At 45.6% G+C, this 12,520-nt stretch overlaps 1 protein-coding gene across 3 annotated transcripts in view; it reads left to right on the top strand.

Moving 5' to 3' along the window:
- The first annotated feature begins 4,448 nt into the window (after positions 1-4,448).
- kxd1 (KxDL motif containing 1) overlaps positions 4,449-12,520 on the top strand; it is a 9,084-nt gene continuing 1,012 nt past the window's right edge. The window contains exons 1-5 of one of the 3 annotated variants that reach the window (XM_033047011.1): positions 4,449-4,669; positions 4,837-4,858; positions 7,139-7,245; positions 9,180-9,332; positions 10,609-10,655. In XM_033047011.1, the coding sequence (XP_032902902.1) occupies positions 7,151-7,245; positions 9,180-9,332; positions 10,609-10,655 (295 nt within the window). In that variant the 5' untranslated portion in view covers positions 4,449-4,669; positions 4,837-4,858; positions 7,139-7,150. Of the gene's footprint in view, positions 4,670-4,691; positions 4,711-4,836; positions 4,859-7,138; positions 7,246-9,179; positions 9,333-10,608; positions 10,656-12,520 lie in introns of those variants that run through there. The other 2 variants (XM_033047013.1, XM_033047012.1) reach the window with 2 other exon arrangements.

The raw sequence follows: 12,520 nt of genomic DNA on the forward strand, positions 1-12,520 counted from the left end.
AGTTCAATTAATAAAAAACCCAACATAGTGCAAAATAAAACAAAGCTCAAAGTACCTGGTGCAACCAAAATAGTTTGGGGTTTAGTTGGAATTTGTAGTGTTCAATAGCCTGACGGTTTTGGGAAAAAGTTATTCCTGAACCTGGATGTCACAGTTTTTAGAATGTTTTACCTTCTTCCAGATAGCAGGAGTGAAATGAGAACATGGCCAGAGTGATATGGGTTCTTGATGATGCTGGCTGCCTTTTTGATACAGCCTCTCCTATAGATTTCTTCAACAGTGGGGAGGTCAGTACCTATGATGGACCGGGCAATGCTCACCTTCCTGGGACGCTGCCTGACTTGCTGAGTTACTCCAGTACTTTATGTTCTGAGCAAGGCTAAAGACCAATACAGTAAGACAGCACACAAGTAAAGCTGCTTATAACACAAAGGTCTCTGGAGTTAGTTTAGATGGAAAATGTTGCCTGGAACCATTGTAAAGACCTGGTGGTTGTGTTGAGTGTTGCACTGACACTTCTGCTGTTGTTGTCCAAGACTCAGTAGTTTCAGGAGACGGCCAAATTCACTGTGTTTATCAGGCAGCAACCCTACTGCATGCAAAGCAATGCCCTCCAAATTTCTTACTGTCCATCATTCTCCCAATGAGAGGCAGGTGGAATGTCATGAAATCTCTGCCGTTAGTTTGAGGGAAGTCTTCTACAAGAAATTCTTCAGCTCACAGAATGTTTGCCAATGTAATCAATAGTCAAGAGATATAATGAAGTTCTTTGTTTTGCACACATTGAGAAGTTCCTTCATTAACCCACCCAAGGATATGCATATGGCTGGAGTGCAACCAGAACCTGAGGAGAAGCCGCCTTAAACTATTCTAACAGGGGCTGCAACCTCGTCTTTTTTCATCGATACACTGAATACAGACTCATCCAGAGCATAAATCTCAAGTTAGTCTTAGCTTTCGTCTATTATTGTCACGTGTACCGAGATACTGTAAAAGCTTTGTTTTGTATGCTATCCAATCAAATCAGATAAAACTTCATATGAACACAATTAAGCCAACTCAAGTACAACTTAAAATCCTTATCTGACATTCCACCTTTCCTTGAGCTTGATAAGACTCAAAATGCTGGAGTAACTCAGCGGGACAGGCAGCATCTCTGGAGAGAAAGATTGGGTGATGTTTCAGGTCCAGGTTCTTCTTCAGACTGCGTTTCCTACTCTCCAGAGATGCTGTCTGTCTCGCTAAGATACTCCAGCATTTTGTGTCTATCTTCAGTGTAAACCAGCATCTGCAGTTCCTCCCTACACATTTCCTTGATCATCGTTACTTTTTTGCCTATCTTTCATTAATTTGTTCTATATCACCGTCTATATCTCTTGTTTCCCTTACCCCTGACTCTCAGTCTGAGGAAGAGTCTCACCTATCCATGTTCTCCAGAGATGCTGCCTGTCCCGCCGAGATACTCCAGCACTTTGTATCTATCAACAATGGACCATTGTGGGCTCCAAACATCCTTGATCATCGTAGCTTTTTGCATATCTTTCATTAATTTATAGACAATAGACAATACGTGCAGGAGTAGGCCATTCGGCCCTTCTAGCCAGCACCACCATTCAATGTGATCATGGCTGATCATCCACAATCAGTATCCCATTCCTGCCTTATCATCATATCCCTTGGCTACGCTATCTTTAAGAGCTCTATCTAACTCTCTCATGAAAGCATCCAGAGAACCTTCCTCCACCACCCTCTGAGGCATAGAATTCCACAGACTCACAACTCTCTGCGTGAAAAAGTATTTCCTCATCTCCGTTCTAAATGGCTTACCCCTTATTCTTAAACTAGACCCCTGGTTCTGGACTCCCCCAACATCGGGAACATGTTTCCTGCCTCTAGCGTGTCCAAACCCATAATAATCTTATATGTTTCAATAAGATACCCTCTCATCCTTCTAAATTCCAGAGTATACAAGCCGAGCTGCTCCATTCTATCAACAAATGACAGTCCTACCATCCCGGGAATTAACCTTGAGAACCTACGCTGCACTCCCTCAATAGCAAGAATGTCCTTCCTCAAATTTCGAGACCAAAACTGCACACAATACTCCAGGTGTGGTCGCACTAGGGCCCTGTACAACTGCAGAAGGACCTCTTTGCTCCTATACTCAACTCCTCTTGTTATGAAGGCCAACATGCCATTCGCTTTCTTCACTGACTGCTGCACCTGCATGCTTACTTTCAGTGACTGATGAACAAGGACCCCCAGATCCCGTTGTAATTCCCCTTTTCCCAACTTGACACCATTTAGACAATAATCTGCCTTCCTGGTTTTGCCACCAAATTTGTTCCATATCTCTCGCTATCACAGCTGCACTGTTGCGGACAGGAAGGCACTACAACGGGTGGTGAAAACCGCGCAGCACATCATCGGTGCCCCGCTCCCTGCCATGGATGCCCTCCACTGAAAACGGTGTCTGAGACGGGCTGGGAAGATCATTAAAGACCCCTCCCACCCCAACCATGGACTGTTTGCCCTCCTCCCATCAGGGAGACGGTACAGGAGCCTCAGGTCTCGTACCAACAGGATGAGGAACAGCTTCTACAATTATACCATCACATTGCTGAACTCGGAGTCCCGCCGATAGATTTCTCCGGTCCCTCCATCCCCATTGTTTAATTATTCTGTATTTTTGATTATTCTGTATCTTCTTTTTTTTTAATTTCTATATGCACTACTACTACGGACTGACGCAAAACTGCATTTCGTTGTACCCATACTCAGTATTTGTGCAATGACATTAAAGTTGAATTGAATTGAATTGAATTGAATCTCTCGTTTCTCTTTCCCCTGACTCTCAGTCTGAGGAAAAGTCTAATGTATTACTTTTTTCCAGAGATGATGCCTGGGTTACTCCAGCTTTTAGTCTATACAGAAATCAATGCCTGGGATCATCGTAGGTGCCCAAAGTCCAAGTTCTTCCCACCGCTGAGATCTCTACAAGCTTTTAGTCAAGAGTGTCGGAAGGAACTGCAGATGCTGGTTTAAACCGAAGATAGACACAAACAGCTGGAGTAACTCAGTGGGTCACCCAGCATCACTGGAGAAAAAGGAATGGTGATGTTTCGGGTCGAGACCCTTCTTCACACTGCCGAGAGTGTTTTATTATCACATGTCCCAGACAGAACAGTGAAATTCTTACTTGCAGCAGCACAACAGAATATGTAAACATGGTACTCTGTAAACACTGTCAACACCACAAATGTCGGGTGTTAATTCCAGTCTAATGAGTTAAATTAAAAATCCCCAGGTAACTTGATGCGATTCAAACACAAGTCACTGGTTCATTATGTTGAAATAAAGAACTGAAGATGCTAGTTTACCATGGAAAGACACAAAGTGGCTAAATAGTGAGAGATCTTTTATGAGGATGTTGCCAGGACTAGAGGGTCTGATCTTTAGGCAGAGATTGAGTAGGCTAGGACTCTATTCCTTGGCGCTCAGGAGGATGAGGGGTGATCTTATAAAGAGGTGTATAAGATCATGAGAGGAATAGATCGGGTAGATGCACAGAGTCTCTTTCCCAGAGTAGGTGAATCAAAGACTAGAGGATATAGGTTTTATGGCAAAGGGGTCTCATTCCTAAACGTCACCCATTCCTTCTCTCCAGAGACGCTGCCTGTCCCGCTGAGTCACTCCAGCATTTTGTGTCTATCTTCGGGGAAAAGATTTAATAGGAATCTGAGGAGTATCTTTTTCACACAAAGGGTGATGGGTGTATGGAACGAGCTGCCAGAGGTAGTTGAGGCAGGGACTATCCCAACATTCAAGAAACATGTAGACAGGTACATGGATAGGACAGAAGATAGACACTAAAAGCTGGAGTAACTCAGTGGGACAGGCAGCATCTCTTGGAGAGAAGGAATGGGTAACGTTTCGACTCTCAGTCTGCAGAAGGGTCTCGACCCGAAATGCCACCCATTCCTTCTCTCCTGAGATGCTACCAGTCCCGCTGAGTTACTCCAGCTTTTTGTGTCTATCTTCGGTTTAAACCAGATTCTGCAGTTCTTTCTTACGCATGGATAGGACAGGCTAGGAATAGGAATAGGAATACTTTATTGTCACATGTGACTAGGCACAGTGAAATTCTCTGCTTGCATACACAATGTATATTGTGCATATAATTTGGAGGGATCTGGACTAAACGCGGGCAGGTGGGACTAGTGTAGCTGGGACATGTTGGCCGGTGTGGGCATGTTTCCACATTGTATCACTCTATGACTCTATGAATAGTGAGAGACCTTGTCTTCCATTGTCCAGCGAGGCGTCCATCCGTTCATCGCGGGCGGGCCTTCCCCGCCCCGTTGCCATGGAGACCCCGCGCAGTCGCGCCCGGGGGACCCCGGGCCGGGGGGGCGGGGCCAACGGCGCGCACGCGCGTTCCCGTTTCCAGGGTGACGCTGTGGAGGGGCCGGGCTGGGCCGAGGCGCTAGGCCCGAGGGAGGGCAGCGGGGGCAGCGCCCACTGGCAGCCGCCGCATCGCGGGCCGGGAGCCGCCGGCCCGACCGGTGAGTCATCGGGGGTGGAGTAAGTGGCAGAGATCCTGCTTCAGCTGGAAGATCGTAGAGGCCGGCGGGAGCATCGAGGTGCCCAACTCTGGGCAGAGTGTGGGTAAGTCTAAGTGTAGGGGTGACAACACTGGACACAGTGTGGGTACGTGTAGGGGTGACAACACTGGACACAGTGTGGGTACGTGTAGGGGTGACAACACTGGACACAGTGTGGGTAAGTGTACGGGTGACAACACCAGGACATAGTATGGGCAGGTGTAGGGGTGACTGAATGCTGGGACACAGTGTGGGTGGGTCAGGCCTCCTGCTCTATGAACTTGGAGTACAGTACTGGTGGGCTCAGCTCTGCTGAAGAACACGGAAGTACAGTATTGGTGGTGACAGGCCTGTCTGTATAACATGAGGGTGTATAACTGATGGGGACAGGTCTGTCACTGCATTACGGATACAGTAGTGGTGGGGCATGTCTGTCGCTGTATAGCTGGTGTACAGTACTGATGGGTACAGGTCTGTTGCGGTGTAACACTGGGGTACAATACAGGTGGAAAAGTCTCACTGTATAACATGGGACAGATATGTAAAACACTGCAGTGCAATACCTTTGGGGACATTTTTGTCATTGAGTGGCACTGAGGCATTAGAATACAGTACTGATGGAGCAAGGGGGTGTTCTGACTCGGTATATAACATTGGGATTAAGTAATAATTGATGACAGTCTGTCTGCATTACCTGTAGGTGCGGCATCAGTGGGTGCATATCTGTTATTATATTACGGCGGGGCACAATGGTGGTGCAGCATTTATCACTTTGGCTTTGTTGCTCGAGGGATGCAGGATCGATCCTGATTTTGTGTTGTCTGTGCACATTCTTCCTGTGACTGTATGGGTTTGCATTCGAAGCTCCAGTAGCCTTCCACATCCTAATGGTGTGCTGGTAGGTTATTGACTACTGTAAAAAAAAAAACAATCCTCTAGCCTAGGCAAGTGGCAAAAGAATCAAAGGGAAATTGGAACAAAATAAAAGCTGCTGGAGGAACTCAGTGGCACTATCTGTGGAAGCAAAGAGATAGTTGATGTATTGGGTCGTAATCAGTCCTGATTATTAAGTTCCTCTCCTGCAGCTCCAGATTCCAGCAAGTGCAATTTCTTGGTCATGGTCAAAGAGAAATGAATGGGCATGGGACAGATAGAGAATAAGCTGCAGTGCTACAGAAAGATTATATGAAAGGCATGAGACTGTAGGCATAGCTCTGCTGGGAGAAGATGGTGACCAAACGGTCAAAGAGGCGCATCTGTGCCATAAGAAGTGGTATTGGTTTATTATTGTCAATGTCATGTGTGCCGAAGTACAACAAAACGCTTTTGTTGCATGCTATCCAGTCAAATCATATCATACTATGCATGACAGTAAACTTACTTTAACTTGAACTAGATAGGTCTTATACATCTGGGCACAGTTTTGCTTGTTAGCACTGTAGTCTATGATACTGGGGTACCATGATGATGGAACAGGTCTATTACTGTAGGACGTTTTAGTGTAGCATTGATGGGTGCAGAATTTGCTGAATAACATCAAGTTACAGTACAGTGGGGACAGATTATAACTCTTGTGGTTATGGACATTTATGGACATTACCCTGCCAAAGTACTGTAGAGCCAGGTCAATCAATTTGCAACACTGGGTTACAGACCTGAAATGGTACAGGTCTTGTATGGTAGTGGTGTGAGTGTCACTGGTTAATATTGGGGAATAATTATGATGGGTACAAGGTTGTTGCTGTGTAACATCTCAGTGCTGTCCTGTAGGAATATGCCTGGCACGAAAGCAGGATATAGTTCTGATGGATGCTAGTCTGACACTGTACACTGCAAATGGGTATAGGTCTAACATAGTACTGTATAACAAATCAATCCCTGTGGCTTACTGAGGAATGTTGGGGATCAGTATTGGTTCGTGCTGGACTCCTGCTGTATTGTACTAGTACACGGTACTGGTGAAGACAGGTCTGTCATTGTGTAACACTGAGTATATTGCAGCTGGGTGCAGATCTACCTGTTATACGGGTGCAGTGTTGATGTCTACATATCAGTGACTTTATAGCACTGAGGCATGTTGCCGATGGGGACTGGTCTGAAGAATGTGGTTGATAAGGAAATATAGATCAGCATAAACAAATGGCGGAGCAGACTCAATGGGCCAATATTGCTCCAATGTCTTATGTAGATATGGATTGTACAGATATAGCGTGGAAACAGGCCCTTCGGTCCACCGAGTCTGCCGACCAGCAGTTACCCATACTCTAGTTCTACCCTACACAATTAAAGTACAAACCTGCATGTCTTTGGAATGTGGGACGAAACACGAGCCCCCGGAGGAAACGTAAGCACTCACAGGGAGAACGAACGAACTCCATACAGATGTCACCCGTAGTCAGGATTGATCCCAGATCTATGGCGCTGTGAGGCAGCAGCTCTACTGCTGCGCCACTATGCTGCTGGGGGAGAGTAGTATGAGTTACGATGCTTCTACCGTCTGATCTCTGGATAATGGTTTGTTATGTCCATGCCAGGCTGTCACAGGGATGGAGTCCTCCGCTGCTGGCGTGTTCTGCAGCAGGATGTTGAGCATGGTGAACCGCGAGGATGTCAATGCCATTGTCCAGGCACAGAGACATATGTGAGTACACTGTTGCTGGCGGCACTGCCCAGTCTCTGCTGCCCATCCCTTGACACAGAGACAGGCACACGTCATAATCCTTGGAACTTCCCTTTAATTTTAATCCAGTGCTTAAGTAAAGCTGTTTATTCCAATTGTTTAAAGTGAAACTCATCAAAAGCAAGTCTTCCATATCAGCACATGTTTCATGGGTATCCAGTGGCAGAATATTTGCTGTCAAAGTTGTTAACTATTAGTGTTATTCATCTTGGACAGTTTATAGAACTACTGGACAGGGTTGGTCCACAAGTTAAAGTTCTCAATTGGGACAAGCCCAATTTTGTTAGTATTCGAAAAGAGCTTGCAAAAGTTGATTGGAGTAGGTTGATGGCGGGCAAAGGGCCACCCGGAAAGTTTTTAAAAGTGAGATTGCGAGAGTTCAAGATATGCATGTTCCTGTTAGAGTGAAGGGCAAGTCAAGAGGAAGGAACCCTGGATGTAATGAGAAATTGAGGCACTGGTCAGGGAAAAGAAGGAGGCATTGGTGAGATATAGGCAGCTGGTATCAAGTGTATCTCTGGTATAGGGGATTGAGATGCATTGTTAAGAAGGAAGTCAGGAGACTGCAAAAGGGGGGCATGAAATAGCTCTGGCAGATAAGATTAAGATATATTCATAATATCCAAAGAGATATTATGAATTTATTGTGGGGAAATGGGTAACTAGAGAGAGTATAGCGCCCCTCAGATGTCAGTGTTCTTCTATGTGTGGAACAGCAAGAGATGGGCAAAATCCTCAATATATATTTTCTCCTCTGATTTTTACCGTGGAGAAAGAAGTGAAGACTAAGGAACTTGGGGAAAGTTAACAGATGTCTTGAGGACAGTCTGTACTACAGTTGATATCCTGGACATCCTAAGACGTATTAAGGCAGATAAATCTCCCGGCTCTCATCGGATATATCTAAGGACACTGTGGAAAGCTAGAGAAGAAGTTACAGGAGACCTGGCTAATATATATGAATCATTGTTAGATGCAGGTGAAGTGCAGGAAGACTGGAGGGAAGCTAATGTTGTGTCTCTATTTAAAGAAAGGCACAAAGATAAACCTGGGAACTAAAGGACAGTAAGTTTGACATCTGTGGTAGGAAAGTTACTGGTCACAGAAAGATAGGATGGTGAAGAATGCTTTTGGTATGCTGGAGTTCAGCAGTCATGGAATTGAGTACAGAAGCTGAAATGTTATGTTATAAATGTATAAGACATCAGTGAAGAAACACTTGGAGTATCGTGTTCAGGTTTGGTTACCCTGCTACAGAAAGGATGCTATTAAGCTGAGAAAGCTACAGGGAAGGTTTACGAGGATGTTGCCAAGACTAGCCGAGGCAATAGAGAGATTGGGCAGGCCAGGACTTTATTCCTTGGAGCGCAAGTGGCTGACGGATCATCAGAGAGCAATATAAAATCATGAGGGGAATAAAAATGGTGATTGCATAGTCTTTTTCCCCAGGGTAGGACATTCAAGAACTAGCAAGCATTGGTTTAAGGTGGGAGGGGGAAATGTTAATAGGAACCTGAGTAGTAACCTTTTCACACATGTGGTGGGTGTATGGAACAAGCTGCAAGAGTTGTAGTTGAGGCATTTACAATAAAGGTATTTAAAATACATTTGGGCAGGTACTTGAGGAGGATATGTGCCAAGGACGGGCATACAGGACTCGTTTCGATAGGGCATCTTAGTCAGCATGGACTAGTCGGGTCGATGGAACCTTTCTCATGCTATATGACTCTATTATATGTAATGTGGTGGTGCAATATGCTTAATCACAACGCAAACCAAACCTTGGGAAAGGGGACTAGCTTAGATGGGACATCTTGGTTGGCATGGAGGAGCTGGGCTGAATGGCCTGTTTCTGTGCTCGACGACTCTTCATCTGAAGCTCTGCCTTCTCCCAGGCTGGACCGATTTGAGAAAACAAATGAGATGTTGCTGAACTTCAACAACCTATCGAGTGTGAGGCTGAGTCAGATGACAGAACGATACCTGCACCACACGCGGGCTCTTGTGGAGATGAAAAAGGATCTCGACAGTATCTTCCGCCGGATCAGGTACAGTGTCGGGAAGAGGAACAGTGAATGTGAGAGTGGAAGTAGAGTTCCTCTCTGCCACTTCCTTGTAATTGTGGACTACAACCCCCATCTCTTCACATTCCCCATGCAGCCCCCATCGCCGCTTCTCCAGTTCCAGTTATTCCCCCGATTGAATCCTCATGGCCTGTCTCACCAAACATTCAGTGCTGACTCATTCTCCTCATATGATCCATTTTGCCTCTTGCCCATTCTAACTTCCCCATTTCTGTGGCTCGATTACACTTATGACTACGCAGCTTCACCAGTCCCTGCTATTCACCTTCCTCACATCCTCTTCTTTCGGGTAGTCATGGTAGAGTTGCTGCCTTACAGCGAATGCTGCGGCGGAGACCCAGGTTTGATCCCGATTACGGGTGCTGTCTGTACAGAGTTTGTACGTTCTCCCCGTGACCTGCGTAGGTTTTCTCCGAGATCTTCGGGTTCCTCCCACATTCCAAAGATGTACAGGTTTGTAGGTTAATTGGCTTGGTAAATGGAAAAATTGTCCCTCATAGGTGTTAATGTGCAGGGATCACTGGTCGGCACGGACCCGGTGGGCCGAAGGGCCTGTTTCCGTGCTGTATCTCTAAAACTAAAACTAAAACTCTGGAACCCCTTCCCACAAGCACCAACACTACCATCTTCATCACTCCCACTCTTTGATCTTTGTTTACAACCCCCTCTGGGGACTCAACCCACCCAGCCTCGACCACCCCCACCCCTCCGCCACAGCAGCTGTGTCCTTTGCCACATTATCTGAATAATCCACTACCACCCTCTGATTTCTTCCACCATACCAATTTTGCATTAGCCACCAGCTGCCATTGCTCCCTACACCCCTCGTGAATTGTGCCCCGGCAGGGTGATGTTTCCAGCAAGAGTTCAAATTTAGGAGATGAAAAGTGGAAATCTTCCTGTATTTTTATTTGCTAAATGCACTGCTTTGAAACTGTTCTTTCACTGTACTAGTTTCACCACTGGAGGGAGCAGACTGATTACTGTTGGATAGGGAGCTGCTGAAATGCATCAGCAGCTGCTGTTACACGTGGCTCAGTTACCTGTGTTGCTGAGTATAGGTGCTGATGCATAATGTTTCTGTATAAATGTACAGGCACTATTGCCGAACAGATAGGAGGAACATTTATGTTCTTTGGTGAAATGTTTCAGCATGTGATCCGGACAAATTAGCAGAAGAGTCTACAGTAATGTGCTGTCCGGGGTCAGGTAATGACTTGAGTTTTTTTTCCTCCTGCAGAACATTGAAGGACAAACTGTCAAAGCAGCACCCAGAGGCATTCAACAGTGAGTATGTGCAGGATAACTGCGTGGTTATTGGTAACCTTTGCATCTGGGGCTCTTAGGAAGGGTGCATTAGTTTGGTTTGTTATTGCCGCGTGTACAGTGAAAAGCTTTTGCATGCTATCCAGTCAAAGAAAAGACTAAACATGTTTGGAATCAGGCCATCCACAGTGCACTGATAAAGGCCTCGACATTCAGTGCAAGATAAAATTTGATTAAAGATAGTTCAAAGGTGTCCAGTGAGGTAATGGGAGGTGAGCACCGCACTGTGGCTGATGAGAGGACCGTTCAGTTGTCTGATAACAGCTGGGAAGAAACCGTCACTAAATCTGGAGGAATGCGTTTTCAAACTTCTGTACCTCGTGCCTAATGGGAGAGGGGAGAAGAGGGAGTGAACGGGGTGAGACTGGTCCTTGATTATGCTGGTGGTCTTGCTGAGGCAATGTGAAGTTTAGGTGCAGTCAATGGGATGGAGGTTGGTTTCCTTGATGGTCTGGGCTACGTCCACAACTCTGTGTTATCCAGTGTATGCGAACTGAGTGGAAATAGAAATAGCTTTTTCGCTTGTAAAGCAGTCCAGAACCAGGAGGCGACATGTACAATGACTCATTGTTAAGTTTTACATTTTAACAGGATTTTTTGTTTTATTCATGGAACGTGAGAATCATTGGCTAGGCTAAAACTTACTATCACCAATTGCTCTTGAGTTGAGTAGCTTGCTGGTAACTTTGAGAGGGCAGAATCAGCATTTCTGCTGCTGCTCTGGATCATATGCAGACTAGATGTAGTGTGGCTGGCAAAATTCCACCCTCAGATTTCCTTATTAAAACAGATGGGTTTTATAGGAATGTTTTGTCTGGTCATCATTCCTGACAGGAACTTTTTATTCTAGGATTATTACATTCAATTTATATCTGCCAGCTGCTCTAGTGGAAATTAAGATTGTATTTAGCATTTTATCGGGATGCATCATAGCCTGGTTTGGGAACAGTTCCAGAAATTGCAGAGAGTTGTGGACGTAGCCCAGACCATCACACAACCCATCCTCCGTTGATTCCATCTACACCAGGCCGCCAGCTTAATCAAGGGACCAGTCCTACCCCGGTCACTCCATCTTCTCCCCTCTCCCTTCAGGCCAATCGGCCTTCAATGTTAAATCTTGCACTAAATGTTGTACGATTTATCCTATATCTGTGCACTGTGGATGGCTTGATTGTATTTATGTATAGTCTTTGACTGGATAGCACACAAACAAAAGCTTTTCACTATACCTCAGCACACGTGACAATAATGAACTCAACTAACTTCTGATTTATGGCCAGATTTAAATAATATCACACCCTATTTCCCTCTTTGAAGTCGATGGGGAACTTGTTCTCACAGGGAGTGGCGTAAGCGAGTGGAAGAATTGGATTTAAGAAGTTAGATAAATGACATAAAGGAGTAGACTGCTGACGGGGGCAGATGGTCATGTGGAGCTTAAGGGCTGTGATGGATCTGTGCCCGCTGGTGTTGAAATGCTCTGTGGACTCTGGCTACATGCCAGAGCATGCCTGGTGCGTGAGCAAGAGCAGCATCTCTGGAGACAGGGAGGATTTAACACGTTGACCAGAAAACGGAAAGTCAAACAATAGAACGTATGTTCTGGAGATAGACACAAAATGCTGGAGCAACTCAGTGAGTCAGGCAACATCTCTGGAGAAAATGTATAGGTGACATTTCGAGTCAGGAGTCGTTTAGTTTAGTTTAGAGATATAGTGCGGAAACAGACCCTTTGGCCCACCGAATCCGCGCCGGCCAGTGATCCCCGTACACTAACACTATTCTACACTCTAGGGACAATTTACAATTTGTACCTACCCTGTACG

Source organism: Amblyraja radiata, chromosome 29 (genome assembly GCF_010909765.2).
Source record: "Amblyraja radiata isolate CabotCenter1 chromosome 29, sAmbRad1.1.pri, whole genome shotgun sequence".
In the NCBI taxonomy this organism is placed as follows: Eukaryota; Metazoa; Chordata; class Chondrichthyes; order Rajiformes; family Rajidae; genus Amblyraja; species Amblyraja radiata.